The 16,553-nt window shown below is 38.0% G+C and overlaps 1 protein-coding gene across 1 annotated transcript; it reads left to right on the plus strand.

The window, feature by feature from the left end:
- The first annotated feature begins 1,410 nt into the window (after positions 1–1,410).
- Positions 1,411–15,728, plus strand: CNEP1R1 (CTD nuclear envelope phosphatase 1 regulatory subunit 1). The gene is made up of 6 exons (XM_082677653.1): positions 1,411–1,542; positions 2,867–2,938; positions 4,945–5,018; positions 8,245–8,354; positions 8,477–8,531; positions 14,400–15,728. Exons 1-6 carry the CDS (start codon positions 1,518–1,520, stop codon positions 14,439–14,441), a joined length of 378 nt encoding a protein of 125 aa, XP_082533779.1. The 5' UTR covers positions 1,411–1,517; the 3' UTR covers positions 14,442–15,728.
- Positions 15,729–16,553: the final 825 nt, after the last annotated feature.

Below are 16,553 nucleotides of genomic sequence, written 5' to 3' on the forward strand. Positions count from 1 at the left end.
TGATCTTTTAGTGTTTTACAAACCACTCTGTGGAAAGGGTGGGAACAGGAGACTAGTGAGAGGCCACAGCTATAAATCCAGGCTATATGGTGGCTTGGATCAGTGGTAGCTGCAGAGTAGAGCCAACAGGATTTGCTACCTGATCTGATGTATCATGTGGAGAGAAAGAGAGGGAGAGAATCAATGATAATTCCAGCTACAGGGTTTGGAGCTGATCAACTCATCTACTTATATCTATAAACTCAACTCTAAAATGGATTTGATAACACGTTTTGGCTCATAGAGCTGCTGTGGGGTTTAAAAGAAGTCTAATTCTCCTGAACTATAAAAGATGTAGCGCCAGACCTCCAGTAAAATGTAACAAACTTTAGCTATTGTATGGATATCCCTCTTTGAAGCAGATCTTCATCTTATCACTGATGTTTTAAGAGTCTTTAGCATTTTGTCTTTTGTTTTTACACTAAACTCTATCTTTACAGAGGGCAGGAGTGATTCCTAGAGACCTTTGCATTCTCGGCTCATATCCCAGTGCCTGGAACATGTATTCCTTAAATATTTGTTGACTATCTTCTTGACAAATCCCATTGATATGATGTTTCTACAAATATATATCCTTTGGTCTCCCCATTACTTCAGGTTCCAAATTTTTTAGCCTAACTATGAGCGCCTATTTTCCTCTCCTCCTCCCTTACTGTTCCTCAAGCGCCCGTGATCCATACATGCAGATGCCAGTGACAAGATAAAAATGTGCACCCTTTCAAAGGCATGTTCAACATTTTTTTAAAATAAATTTATTTATTTATTTTTGGCTGCGATGGGTCTTCGTTGCTGCGCGCGGGCTTTCTCTAGTTGCAGCAAGCGGGGGCTACTCTTCATTGCGGTGCGTGGGCTTCTCATTGTGGTGGCTTCTCTTGTTGCTGAGCACAGGCTCTAGGTGCGCGGGTTTCAGTAGCTGTGGCACGGGTAACTAGGAAAGAGGTACTATAAAGTAAGAAATTCCATTATTTGGTTTCTAGTTGGTTCTGTACATACCTTATTTCTCTCTGAATCCTAGAGGGAGAGCTAGGTCGTTGATTACTGCATCCCTCGTTAGTGACCAGAACACTCCCCGGAAGGTAGCGGATGCACAATAAGTATTCGAGTAATGAAAGAACCAAGCAGGAAACGAGGAATATACGAAATGAACCGACTTGCGCGGACAGGCTGCAGTTCCTCCCCAGGGCAGGAGGCGGCGCCAGTGTTACGCCTACTCGGCTGCCGTCAGCTCTTGGCCCCTCTGGCTGACCGTCCAACTCCAGCTGCCAAACCCGTGCAGGAACTAGCCAATAGAAAACCGTCTTAGTCATGGGGTCTGGCAGAAGTATCCAATGAACGTAGTGGGTCTAGGAAAGGGGCGGTGCTAAGAGGAGGAGCGCAGGGGAGCTGTTAGAGGTGGGAGTTGGAGCTGCGGGCCTGGAGGGGGCAGCGGAGCTGCGATGCGGACGGGGCAGCGCCGGTGAACGGAGCTGCAGCCCGACATGAACTCGCTGGAGCAGGCGGAAGGTAGGGTGGGCCGCCTGGGTCGGTTCCGGGCTTCTCCCGGAAGCTGGCGAGGCTCCGGAGGGGCCTGAATCGTGGAAACCTGGTCCGGAGAGAGGAGGCCGCGAGGGTTGGACTGACGGGGTCCGGGGCTGGGGGCGCGGGGGCCGGTCCAGGGGCCAAGGGGCGGCAGTATCCGGCCGGTCGCTGCTTCCGGCGCGCGTGGCCTCAGCCGGCGCTTGTGGGGGGGCGTTGCGTCAGTTCCTCCATTCCCCAAGCTTAGACCAGGTAGCTTCTCGTCCGGGCTGGTTATATTTCTCATTCATTAGCAAACATTTTTACTTCGTGCCTTGTAGTATGCTAACTCACTTTAGTTTTTTTTTTGATACTTGCACGAATTGTATCCCTGACTTCTGCCGTGGTTTCTGGTAATTGCCGGGGTAAGGGAGTGCCTCTTGGTCTCCTTTTCTAAAGTTCAAAAAACGCAACTGAGGGCTTCCCTGGTGGCGCAGTGGTTGGGAGTCCGCCTGCCGATGCGGCGGACGCGGGTTCGTACCCCGGTCCGGGAAGATCCCACATGCCGCGGAGCGGCTGGGCCCGTGGGCCATGGCCGCTGGGCCTGCGCGTTCGGAGCCTGGACTCCGCAGCGGGAGAGGCTACAGCGGTGGGAGGCCCGCGTACCGCAAAAAAACAAAACAAAACAAAAAACGCAACTGAAAGTGATACCGCACCTTGCTTATTCAGAGGGAGTACCTTGGGTGCCCCTGTGTTGTGGAACCAGGCGTCGGCGCTCCAGAAGTGCCACGAAGATCAATTGTAACCTCTTGGGAGGAAGGAAAGGGGAGCGTTTTTGCATACCCACCTGTTAGCCGTATCAGAAGTCCAGACTGAAAGCGTAGCCATTAATTAAATACAAGGGCTGGAAATCGGAATTGGGTAATTGCGTTCAAATTGACTTCGAAGACTTCGGTGTTAGGTAATAACGTTGTTCTGTCTAATAGGGAGTTCTTGGTTCCAACGGAATTAAAACTCGACCTGATTTTGATCCTTTATTTGCAACCCCCAAATTTCTAGCTTTTGGCACCGGCTGAGGCTGCTGTTGATTTTCCACATACCATTTTATGACGCTTCTAAAAGTGAATCGACCAGTTTCCTTATATGTGAAATTGGAATTAAAGAAACCTAATGTATTTGTCAAGTGTTTAAAGCTGTCATAGTAAAGAAGTAAACAGTGCAGTGATACATGTAAGTTGGTGTGCAAGACCTGAAGCAGAGTACATAAAATTCATCTTAATAGATTCAAACTAGTAAGAGTAGCTAATTAGAAAATTGAAATCTTTTTACCTAGATCTCAAGGCTTTTGAGAGGAGACTTACTGAATATATTCATTGTTTGCAACCTGCCACTGGACGTTGGAGAAGTAAGTGCCCGGATGTTTTTTAAGGGAAAATAAACTTAAAATTGATACTTTTATTCCTGCCTAGCAATGATTTGCTTCTCTGTAAAACTTTTGTTTTACAAATGCTTGCAAATCTTTATTAAACCATAAGATTCTCTTTTATTTGGACAGTTTTACATTTATTTAACATTGTAAGTAATGGCATTATAGGGAAATTTTAAGAAAAGAAACTGACGACCCTAAGAGAATAGTCTATTTTGTGTGGTTGAATTTTTATTTTTACATTAAAATGCATATACTTTTAAACAAATATTACAAATCTGATAATCAGCACACGTAATAAAAATTTCAGTAGTCTGTCCAGCAGTTTTACAGTTTTGCCTACAAACTATTGAAATAAAGTTTGTTAAGGAAAATGATATTCAACGAGTGCTGTAAAATATGATTTGAAAGAATTGTGGTTACTGCCCCATGGAAATATGTAGGAAATGCAGACGAATACACAAGTGGTGACCTCAGTAAGCAAAATAGTTTGCTAATTCATGTTGGGACAGTCTTAATTTCTTGGCTGTTCCTTGCTGAAATTTAATATCTGCCAAGAAGGAAGTACAGCAGCACATGTTGAGGACATACTTTATTTTGAAGTATAATTCACTTTGTGGGACCAAACTGAAGAGTCCTATTGAAGTTAAGGGTCTTCTCCTATGTCGAGATTTTTTGTGTATTTTTATTAAATCTATTTGCAAAGTTTTAGTCATATGCTACAGGAATTCTGATTGGTTAGAATTCACAAGTAATGATTTTTCTCAGGTTCTCCAGTTTACCTAGGAATTACCCCCAAAACCTTGTTTCACTGTTACTTGAGAATCTTTTAAAATGTATATGATGCTTTTCTATCTTATAAAGTGTAATGAACACGCTTTTTCTCTGATTCACGGGCTAAGTGCTTACATACAAATGCCATCAGCTTGTTCAGCGTACCAGAGTATGTGTATGAGGTCCCTTCTGGTGGGTTTGATTTTGCTTTTGCTTCATTAAAAAAAAAAAATCTGTATACTTTAGCATGTTTCTTATTGGAAGTGTAGAATTATAAGAAACTGAGTTTAATCTGTTCTGAGAACATAAGTTTGAAATTTTGCGTATTATTAAATATCTAAAATGAGATTGTTTTTCTATGATTTGCCTCTTCTAAAAGTATATCACCACGAATTCTAGATAAAGTTTTACTATATTTAGGTTGCACTTCGAAGCTTGATCTCTACATTTTAAAAATGTATGCATCCCAACTGAAAGATAGTAACTGATTGGTCTCCAGAATAGTAACTAGGTCTTGGTGCCCCTTTATTATTTTTTAGTAATACCATATATTCTTAAGTTTTACTTATGATCTATATAGAATTTTTAAAATAATTCTAGCTTAGTGGGGAGAAAGAAACTTTTTCGAACTTCTACTGTCAATAATTTCTACCCCAACCTTCCTTAAGTCCCTTAAAGAAAATCTGATACTGATTGGTGTGCTCCACACTTCCTGACATTGACCTTTGTTTAATTCAACAACAAGCAGTTGTCTGCAAGGCAAAAGTCTTTAGGCCAAATTCTCAGTGCATTCATGAAAGAGTCTTTGTTTGGTTTGTTTACATTTGAAAAATGAGGTTTTTGGGGTGGTTTGGGGGGGGTTTTGTTTTGAATTTATTAGATCTGTAACATCAGTGTAAAGATATTGAAAGTTACCTAAGAAAATCTTACATTAAAGTTTTACCATCTTGGTTCTTACTGCTTTTAATTTCATTAATCTTCAGAAATTTTGACTAAAGTAATAACGGGGACAGTATCCTCCTCAGTTACTAAGGTTCACATTGTTTCAGAGAATTCCTCAAGGTCATATGGCAAGTCTCCTCTAAGTCCTGAGTGGAGTACATTCTCCATTTAATGAAGTGCTGCATCCTTCGGCTGTCATATTAAGAACTGGTGGTAGTATCATATTAATAGCTTATTTCCTTACTAATTTCATGTTTATCTTTCATCAGTGCTTCTTATAGTGGTATCTGTCTGTACAGCTACTGGTGCCTGGAACTGGTTAATAGATCCCGAGACGCAAAAGGTAGAAGTTTTGATTTAAAATCTTTAACAGATTGAGACAGTGGATATAGCAGTGCTTTGTTCTTTGTAAAGTATTAATCAAATGCTACCTATTAGTACTAGTAGTGATATTAATCATTGTATTAAAAATATGCTTTATCTTAATTTGCTTGAGAAAAACTTTGGCTGGCTGCTGTGGGTTAAGTATCTTTGCAGAGAAAAAGGCCTAAGAAATACTACCTCACTTATATTACTTCTCATTCATTTCTGAACTTGTGTACAGTTTTTACATATCATTTTTACATATTTCAGTGTAAACGTTGTCTTTGTTCTGTTTTGTTCATTTAGTGTCATCAGTGCCAGCTTTTAAAAATTATAAAACAACATTTTCTTCTATGAATTATCTTTGTTAATTCTTTTCCTCATCTCATAAAGCATTCGAGACAACTTTGCAGGAAACATTATGATAAAATAGCAAATGTAAACGTAATAAACAGTCAAGACCAGTAAAAACAGAGTACGAGGTCAAAACCAGGAAGGAAACCAGGTTACTGATATCATAGGCCCTGTGGGCCAGCAGAGTTGCCAGGGTTGAGTTTTAAATTAGTCTCTAAAGTCACAGCTAGTTCCATGGTTTTCATTATCTGTGAGAACACATTTGTAAGTTCTTTAAGCTAGCAAAGGTTTTCTTTCTCATCATTTATCTTTAAAAAAATATTCTGCCTGAAGTTTAATATAAGAAACACTGAGAGATCTCCCACTGGGCACTAAGAATATTCCTGTATCAAATGCAATAACAGATTTCATAATGTTATTTTTTGAAGCATCCTTTGATGAAAGCTGGTAGCATGTTTCTCAAATTTCTCTTTCTTTCTACCAATTTGTGCCTTAATTTCAAACTTGGGCTTTTTTATTAGAGAAGTAATCGTCTTCAGTTTTCCAGTGAAGTTTTTTTCCCCCAGTTCAGGTTTATTTAGGTAATAATGATGTTGTAGTTTTCACAAATTTAACCCTACTTCCCCTTTTAAACTGTAATTAGGTATACTACTTCCAGTAGCTTTATTTACAACCTTTTGGGTTATACAAAAGAAAAACCTAATAATAAGGCTTTTGTCAGCAGCCCAAATGGCAGTTCAGACAGCCAGGGGGTTGTTTCCCATGTAGTCTCCCTGACTCTACCCACTGAGGTGGAGAAATAAAAGAATAGGAAGCAGGGGAGGTTGGTGATGGGATCTCATGTTAATAGAGGGGTTTTTATGATGGATAGGAAACTCTCTTGTATGTTCATTTATAAAAATCTGATCTTAAGGCTGTACTTGGTACTCATCTTTAGGGGAAGAGCGAAAGAGGCTGGCAAGAAGATTAAAAAAGGTCTATCTTGGGAAATGAATCTGACTTCTAATTGTGAACAATATAAGCTGATTTCAGCTAGTTGAGATCTTAATAAAACCCAGAATTAAATGTAATTTGAAATAGGCCCAAAACTCTGTAGTTAATATAATTTTCTAAATTAGGTGAGAATATAACTATTAGCTTAAGGGTTGGCTCTTTACATTTCACTATTTAATAACCTCAAACCTGACAAGAGTTTTGAATAGCAGTTGTCTGTAAGAGGACTTGCAAACTCAAAAGCCAGTGGCTAGCTGGAAGAACACAAGGAGAGAAGGAATATGGCAAACTGGAAAGTACACAAATGCCTGAACTAAAGGAGGCAACTGTTACTTGGATGCAGTTGATTGTTGCCGTGGAGGAAGGCAGGCTGATACTGACTGGTCTAATGAAGATTGAAACACTGTATGTGCTGATCTTGTACAGGGCACGTAAAACATAGGCACGTAATTCCTGTGGGAATTAAACTGTCCTCAGAGGTTTAAGAAGACATTACTCCGGAGTATTAAACTTTCTTCAGGATCTCGTCCTTCTGGGAGCTTCTTCCTTCCTGATGTTTTCAACCTGTCATTTCTTCATTTGACAAATTTATTTAACCAGTACCATGCTAGATCAGTGCTCTTCATAAGTTTAGTTCTCTGTCTTGAAACAGGTACACATATCTTATCAGAGCGGAGCACAGATGCTCTTAGCTTGGTTCTGTGCTCCCATTTAGTTTCTAGTCCACTCCATTTCTTTTTCTAGACTCTAAATACTTGTCTTCTCAGTCCACATTCCGATTCCCCAGTGGTCTGGCTTCAGTGCCTACTCTTGTTCCAATCCTGCATCCTGTACCCTTGTCCCTCTACCTACTCTTAGAATTATGTATGCTTCTGTTTTTTACTGTCAACTAATTATTCTCAGATCTTAAATTAGCCCTTTGTTTCTCTTGACCTCTAGTTTTTTATGGATAGCTACTAATCATTTTCCCCTGCTGGGATGTTCTGTGGCCATCTAAACCTAGTAGCTTCAAAACCAAACTCATGTTTTGCCTCTTTCAAAGAGAAAGGGTGAAGCTGGAACTGACTTTTACAAGGATATGTAGGAGCTAGCCAGGTGAAGAGGAGAAAAGGAAAATGGTAGCATAAGTGTGCAAGTGTGGCAGGAGATGATTAGACTGAGACCAGGTTATGAACGGCAGAATTTGCTCACCTCTGCTTTTTAACAGGGAAGATAACCAGATCACGTCTGACTTGTGTTTTCATTGAGAATCAGAGGCCTCATCTTCATTCATTCAACAATATTTGTTGAGCACCTATATTTGCCAAGTGCTGTTTCAGGTGTTGGGAAAATAATGATGCCCACGACAGTGTCTCTTTTCTCGTGGAACTTGTAGTCTTCTGCTTTTTAAAGTACTTCTCACTAGGAAGGTTTCAGTAAATATTTTTGGTAGGGTGTATTTTTATTATAGGAGTAAATTTTTAATGGTTGAAGCATTTGGAATGAATGGAGGGAATATTGCTACACTGTCTTGCTACACTGAAGATATAAAACATACATTATTTTAATTTGCATAGTATAGCAATATGGAGAACTAGGATTTTTTGGAAGTCTCCAGATTCTTATAGTTTATCTGTTTTTGTTTTTGGGGGGGGGGGGCATGCCACGCGGCTTGCGGGATCTCAGTTCCCTGACTAGGGATTGAACCCAGGCCACAGGAGTGAGAGCCCAGAATTCTAACCACTAGGCCACCAGGGAACTTTCCAAATTCTCATATTTTAGGTAATTAAATGTTATATATATTCATGCACAAGTGGGGAGGTAGGAATCAATATTGTTCTAGGATTTTTAACATTTTTATCTTTCCAACTCTTTTACAGGTGTCCTTCTTCACATCATTATGGAACCATCCATTTTTCACCATTAGCTGTATCACTCTAATAGGCTTGTTCTTTGCTGGAATACACAAGAGAGTAGTTGCACCGTCAATGTATCCTTTACCATGAATTGAGTTTTATTCTCTGAACTAAATTAAACCACCTTCTCAATCTCTAGGTGTTCTTAAAAGCTTACTCTTCAAATGTAAATTTTCCTTTGACCACATTTATTCAGTATAGCTGCTCGATGTCGAACTGTATTAGCAGAGTACAACATGTCTTGTGATGATGTAAGTATTTTCATTAGAAAACTGTAGACACGTGTGAAAGGACTGAAGTGTTTTGGCTTAAGTAAAACAAACATTTTATTAACAATAAATTGTCTCCATGGAATTAATAGGGGGGATATTCATTGTAGCATTGATTCTAAGACACTTTTTTTTTTTACATTGTAACATCTCTGAAGATTGACATGTATCCAGTAATCAATGGTGTCTTACAATTAAATTGGTAGAGTTGAGAGTTTAATTCTTAATGACATAAAGTCATGATCCATCTTCTAATTGAAGCTATCTTAGATTCAAAGAAATAAACAGTGGTCATTATTGGCCAAAAATGGCTCAGTGGGATGGTTTTGTAAACTACTGTTATGTATCTCACACTCTTCCATATGTAGGATTTTATATAGAGTCATAGATTAATTGACGGACTGTGGACATATGAACGTACCGTATTTTTAAAAGTTGATCACATATCAATATAAGAATATCTCACAATTTTGATTTATTTATAAAAGCATTTTTACCTTCAACTTAAAAAACTATTAAGTAATACCTATCCAGTATAGGAAATTCGAATAAAAAACAAAAAAAAGTATTAGGGCAAGAAGACAACTGGATCAATGGAAGACAATAAAGATTAAACACTTTGAGTTTTTAAAAATTAGTAGAAAAAAAAATTAGTAGAAGATAAGGGTAGTCTTTCAAGTCAAAAGGGAAGAAATAGGCTATTTATAGTATTGAGACAGTTGGCTCTTCATTTGGAAAAAGATGAATTTAGACCTCTACCTCACATCAATTAAAAAAACTAAATTCCAGGTAAAGTCTTAAAAATCCCACCATAAAAGCATTAGAAGAAAATACAGAAGAATATGTTTGTAACCTTGGGATAGGAAAACATCTTCTTAAGTCGCAAAACAGAAATGCCATAATGGAAGAAGTTGGATACATTTAATTGCAGCAACATTTGAAGATTTTGTACATTAGAAGAAATCATTTGTAAGGTACCTAATAGATAGAGGGTAGTATCCAGAATGTTTGAAGGCCTATTAAAAATCAATAATAAAAAGACAAATAGTACATTTTTAAAATGGAAAAGGTAAGTCGTATCACAGAAATGGAAATACAAATGGCTAATAAACATGTAAAGACTGGAGAGCCTCATTTTGTAATCAGGGAAATGCAGAGTAAAACTGAGTTCATTTGTATTACCTGTCAGATTAGTAAAGATTAAATAACTCCAGTATTGTGGTGAAATGATGCAGCCATACACTGCTTGTTGGGAATATACATTGATGCAGCCATTCTGAAGGGCAATTTTCATCATTCTTATAAAATGTAATATGTGCATGTCTCATGACCTAACTATTCTACTTTTCCCCAACTCCCCTGGTTGGGGGGACCATCACACATGTACGCAAGGAGGCAAGTACAAGATTGTTCATTGTAATATCCTTAGCAGTAGTGAAAAAAATGGAAATAATTTTTGTTTCTCAACAGAAATTTTGTTTCTCAACAGTGGTAAAATAGGGTGTGGTAAAGCCATATAGGAAATCAGAAGTAAATCTATAAGTATGGACATGGAGGTATCTCGAAGACATAATGGTAGGAGCAAAAAGTAAATTATCAAACAATATGGTCAGTTTGGTACCTTTTTTTTTTTAAGTTTTAATTATGTAAATTTCCAAACATAAAAAAGCAGAGAAGAGCTAAATGAACTTCCCATGTATCATCGGCCAGTGTCGACAATAAATCAACTCATGGCCATTCTTTTTTTTTTTTTTTTAATCTTTATTGGAGTATAATTGCTTCACAATACTGTGTTAGTTGCTGTTGTACAACAGAGTGAATCAGCCATATGCATACACATGTCCCCACATCCCCTCCCTCTTGAGCCTCCCTCCCATCCTCCGTATCCCACCCCTCTAGGTCATCGCAAAGCCCCGAGCTGATTCCCTGTGCTATGCTGCTGCTTCCCACCAGCCAACTATTTTATATTCGGTAGTGTATATATGTCGACGCTACTCTCACTTCGCTCCAGCTTCGCCCTCCCACCCGTTGTCCACAAGTCCATTTTCTATGTCTATCTCTTTTTTTTTTTAATTTATTTTTGTTTTATTTATTTTGGCTGCGTTGGGTTTTTGTTGCTGTGCGTGGGCTTTCTCTAGGTGCAGCGAGTGGGGGCTCCTCTTCCTTGCGGTGCGTGGGCTTCTCATTGTGGTGGCTTCTCTTGTTGCAGAGCACAGGCTCTAGGCACGCAGGCTTCAGTAGTTGTGGCACATGGGCTCAGTAGTTGTGGCTCCTGGCCTCTAGAGTGCAGGCTCAGTAGTTGTGGTGCGTAGGCTTAGTTGCTCTGTGGCACGTGGGATCTTCCCAGACCAGGGCTCGAACCCGTGTCCCCTGCGTTGGCGGGTGGATTCTTAACCACTGCGCCACCAGGGAAGCCCCCCCCCCCCATGTCTACCTCTTTATTCCTGCCCTGCCTTTTTTTTTCTAAGTTAATTTTTTTTTAAATGGTGCTTTATTTTCATAATTAGAAGGTGAAATAATTACCATTTCAAATAGTTAGACAGATTTGAATATTTCCTATTTTGGTGCTTTCCTCTTCCCTGAAATGTATTCAAAGCCTTGTTTTTTTGTTTGTTTTTTTGAATTTTATTTAATTTATCTTTTTATACAGCTGGTTCTTACTAGTCATCCATTTTATACACATAAGTGTATACATGTCAATCCCAATCTCCCGATTCATCACACCACCACCCCCACCTGCTGCTGCTTTCCCCCCTTGGTGTCCATAGGTTTGTTCACTACATCTATGTCTCAATTTCTGCCCTGCAAACCGGTTCATCTGTACCATTTTTCTAGGTTCCACATATATGCGTTTATTCCTGCCCTGCAACTAGGTTCATCAGTACAGTTTTTTTTTTTTAGATTCCATATGTATGCGTTAGCTTATGATGTTTGTTTTTCTGTTTCTGACTGACTTCACTCTGTATGACAGACTCTGGGTCCATCCATCTCACTACAAATAACTCAATTCATTTCTTTTTATGGCTGAGTAATATTCCATTGTATATATGTGCCACATCTTTATCCATTCATTTGTCGATGGACATTTAGGTTGGTTCCCTGCCCTGGCTATTGTAAGTAGTGCTGCAATGAACATTGTGGTATGTGTCTCTTTTTGAATCATGGTTTTCTCAAGGGTATATGCCCAGTAGTGGGATTGCTGGGTCATATGGTAGTTCTATTTGTAGTTTTTTAAGGAACCTCCATACTGTTTTCCATAGTGGTTGTATCAATTTACATTCCTACCAACAGTGCAGGAGGGTTCCCTTTTCACCACACCCTTTCCAGCTTTTATTGTTTCTAGATTTTTGATAATGGCCATTCTGGATAGAATGCCCAGAGATAAACCCACGCACAGATGGGCACCTAGTTTATGACAAAGGAGGCAAGAACATACAGTGGAGAAAAGACAGCCTCTTCAATAAGTGGTGCTGGGAAAACTGGACAGCTACATGTAAAAGAATGAAATTAGAACACTCCCTAACACCATACACAAAAATAAACTCCAAATGGATTAAAGACTTAAATGTAAGACCAGACATTATAAAACTCCTAGAGGAAAACATAGGAAAAACACTCTTTGACATAAACCACAGCAAGATCTTTTTTGACCCACCTCCTAGAGTAACGGAAATAAAAACAAACAAGCAGGACTTTTTTAAACTTAAAAGCTTTTGCACAGCAAAGGAAACCATAAACAAGACAAAAAGACAACCCTCAGAATGGGAGAAAATATTAGCAAATGAAACAAGAGACAGAGGATTAATCTCCAAAATATACGAACAGCTCAATATCAAAAAAACAAACAATCCAGTTAAAAAATGGCAGAAGACCTAAATAGACATTTCACCAAGGAAGACACACATGGCGGAGAGACACGTGAAAAGATGCTCAGCATCACTAATTACTAGAGAAATGCAAATCAAAACTGCAATGAGGTATCACCTCATGGCCATTCTTAATTCATGTGTACCCCTGCCAACCTTCCCTATCATCAGGTTATTTAAAAACAAATCCCAAGTGATGTATTTTACCCTCAATCAGCATGATAGAAGCACCAAATTTTTATTCATATATGTGAATGTAAGTCCATAGGAAACAATCTGGAAGAATTCATGCTAAAACTGGTTTCTTCTATAAGAGGGCTAGTGTTTGAGGTGAATGGAAAGGGTGACTTTAAGCTCATCTTGGTTGAACTTTTTATAATGAGATTACATTAATGTCTTATGTAATTTAAAATAGATTTAAAGTGGATTTAAAACCATGATATTTTTATACAGTGGTATACATACATTCTGTATTGTAATAGCAATATAAAAAGGTACAAGCTGCTGAAACATAGTAATGTTGATGAATTTCAGAAACACGTTGAGTGAAGTAGATGAAAGAGAACACGCTGTGTGATTCCATTTACTTAAAGATCAGAGAGAGGCAGATTAACCTGTGGTAAGCAGTTATGTAGGGAGTGGGGGGTACCATTGACCTTGGAAAGGAGCATGGAGGAACTTTCTGAGTGGTGGTGATGTTCTGTAGCCTGATCTGGGTGGTGGTGACGTGGGTATATACATTTGTCAAAACTCATAAAACTGTACACAAGATTTGAGCATTTTACTGTGCATGAATTATACCTCAGTAAAACAGTAGAAAAATTAGTATCAAAGTTCTACCAAGATATCAAGGAGTTACCGAAAAAGTGAAAGTGAGAATTGAGAGGGAGCCAGAATCCTGACAACACTTGACCTGAGGACAATAAAGTGTGTTTCTGAAAACCACCTAGAATTTTACCAACCAAAGATAATCACCACGTTTTGTATTGTGTATTCTCATTTACTTTTATAAAAGAAAGTTGTTATAATCAAGTTTATAAAGAGCCATTAAAAAAATAAAAAGATGTTACGAATTTTTCAAACCTGCTTCTTTGACCCAACATTAGGATTTAAGAGCCACCGTATACTGAAGGTTAACTGTGAAAGGTCCCAGGCCTGTTTTTTTATCTGCATGATCTCAAGATCTTCCATTTTGTTTAATTACATACTCTCCCACTTTATGGACACATCATAATTTAATCCCCTATGTCCACATTTTGCATGTTATATATGTTGTGCATTTTTCACTAGAACTTAAGCTCCGTAAAGACAAGGAACTTTGTCTAGTTAGTTCATTACTGGGTCCCTGGCATCTCACACGTCTGGCACATTAATGGGTACTCAGTAAATACTGAATTAATAGCACTTAAATGTACATCTTTACCCTTGCACCTAGTTACCTTCAGATAAATTCCTAGAAGTGGAATTGTTTGGATTATATGGTATATGCTTTTTTTTTTGATAAATACGACAGCCCTGTAGAAGAGTTGTATCCACATACACTGAATACCAGCAGTGTCTATGAGTGTCTATTGCTCCAACCATTGGTTTACATTTTAACTTGAGGAAGTTAAAGTTTTAATGTTAGAAAAAGGGAAACATTTTTGTTCAAATACATAGTTTTATTTATGTTTTATGGTAAGGGGCATAAATTAGTCTATATAAGTTGGGATTTTATTTTATCCACTGGGTTGGTTGGCTGATTTTCTGGTAGCCAGTGGATAGGGAATTCATCAAATAAAGATTTTATGTGTATGTTTTAAAGTACTAAAGATTTTAGAAGAAAGTTCCACACAAAGAACACTTTGAAAACATAATTATTAATTGCTTAATCTTGCCTAATATAGGGGGGTGTTCTAATGCCCTTTAAGGTTTCTAGGTAAGTGGTGGTGTTCTTAACAGAACTGTATACTTTTAAACTTTTTTTTTTTTTTCATTTTTACAGACAGGAAAACTAATTTTGAAACCTAGGCCTCATGTTCAATGACAATCTGCACTCATTGTTATGGGACTTAAAACAACCTTTCTTCAAAAAGTGATACAGCAAAAAGCCATAAAGGATTGCTTTTACAGTTGGATATGTGAACGTCATAGCAACAACTGACAAGAAATGTGCAATATTTACCCAGATTATCTTCATGGTGGTGACTCGCGTAATCAGTGCTTTGGTACCTTTGATTATTTGTGTTTCAGTATTAGTGTCACTTTAGTACTTCAGATCCTGCAAAGATTTTTGCAGATGAAGTATGTATGTATGTTACTAAGTTAAACTTAGAAACAGAACCTCATCCAGTTTTTATAATGTATTTTTGTAAACTACTGTAAATAGCAAATCAATGCCAGTGTTAAAAAGGAAACGTTATGTGGACTTTGTTCTCCTGCACCAGTGTTTCAGGAACATCTGCTTGCCATCTCCACAGCTCTTTAAAACCAGCTATTACGTATAGCTGTGCCTTTCACTCTTACACTCCTCTCTTTTAATCATAATGCAGGAAAAACATTGGATTGAGCTAAGACTAAGGGAAATTCATCTCCATTATGTTTTAAGAAATTATAGGTGTTTTGAGAAACAGTTTTTGTTAAAACTAGATAGTGAACTTCAGCCACTATTGTGATATTTTCCAGTTCATTGTTTTCATTTAATGCTAAATATACTTTATATTTTTTTAATGATTTTAAGAACACTCCAAAGGCTTCTGAATAGACAAGTTTAGTTATAAATTATGTATTGTCTGGGGAATTTGATAGTCATTGTTTTAGATAATGGGATTTTATGCTGTGGTAGACGTGCTGTTACACTAGTATTGTGCAGGTGTGATTGATCAGCCACACCATCACAGGGACAACGGGAGCAGTGCCACAAACTAGAGTCTACAATTCTCACTGTTTAGAGAGTGTTAATGACATACTGTGTATGCATATTAGCCACATATACTATAACAGCCCTTAAAATTAAACTATTGGGATTGCTGTAAATATTTTAAAGAACTGGAGGTGCCTTTTACCTGTTTATTAGAAGATTTTGAAAGGTTTAAATTATTTCATGAGCAATCTTTTAAATTTCATTTAACATAAGGCTGAAAATTCAAAAACAGGACAAAAAACCTTTTTAACAAGGCTGCCATTTATTTTAAATGTGTCCATCTTGGCTTTCACGTGTATAAAATTTCATTCTTTGAACTGCAGCAATAAACCCCTCTGCTCCTACGAAGTTTTAAGAGGGTATTCCATATATTCTGCATTGTTTTATTTCCTGTAAATTTTGTAGGTAAATATGTGCATAAAAATAAATACTTTATATATATTTAGTGATTGGGCTTTTTCCTTGGTTTATTTTAAGTCTGTAACTGAAAAAAAATTTAAACATAACTGAGTGTGTCAGGTACAGGCTAACATAAAATGAGTCAGATACAGGCTGAGTAAAATGAGATACTTTAACTGTGTGTCCAGTAGAGCAAATTTCAAGTAGCAATTGAAGGTACCCAGTTTATTAGGCTGTGAATACTTTAAAATTTTTTTTTTTAATATTTATTTATTTCACTACGCTGGGTCTTAGTTGTGGCATGTGGGATCTTCATTGCGGCATGCAGGATCTTTTAGTTGCAGCATGCAGAATCTAGTTCCCTGACCAGGGATCGAACCTGGGCCCCCCCCCCTGCATTGGGAGTGTGGAGTCCCAACCGCTGGACCACCAGGGAAGTCCCCTTTTAATATTTCTTATTCATCATTGTCTGATAATATGTGGTGTTTAATTAGGAAATGCAGGTTTTCTCAAAAATTAAGCTCTACAAACCTGGATCACTAGTTTCCTCCAAGAGTATAAAGCTGAAGAGGGATTTTATGTGTCCTAAATCCTTTTTGGAATCATCAGCTACTTTTTGTATTTAACAAAATCCTTGAATCTTTTCCCCTAGAAAAATATGTCTGTGTATGTACACATACGGTGCATGTACTTGGAGAGGTTTTCAAGGATTTCCTGATGCCAGGCTACTTGGAATCCATTGGCTCCAAGAAAGAAACTTTTGTTACAGTTCCAAAGATTTTTCATACCTTTACTTCTAACAGAACAGTTCATTTTCCAAAAAAGTCTTTGCTCTGG

Source organism: Grampus griseus (assembly GCF_964374135.1).
Source record: "Grampus griseus genome assembly, chromosome: 19".
NCBI classification, from domain to species: domain Eukaryota; kingdom Metazoa; phylum Chordata; class Mammalia; order Artiodactyla; family Delphinidae; genus Grampus; species Grampus griseus.

Excerpts from the sequence above, each read along its gene's own strand:
- CNEP1R1 (XM_082677653.1), top strand. The coding sequence starts at position 1,518 with ATGAACTCGCTGGAGCAGGCGGAAG. Across the intron at positions 1,543-2,866 it reads CTCGCTGGAGCAGGCGGAAG|ATCTCAAGGCTTTTGAGAGG; the intron begins GTAGGGTGGGCC and ends CTTTTTACCTAG. Across the intron at positions 8,532-14,399 it reads ACAACATGTCTTGTGATGAT|ACAGGAAAACTAATTTTGAA; the intron begins GTAAGTATTTTC and ends TCATTTTTACAG.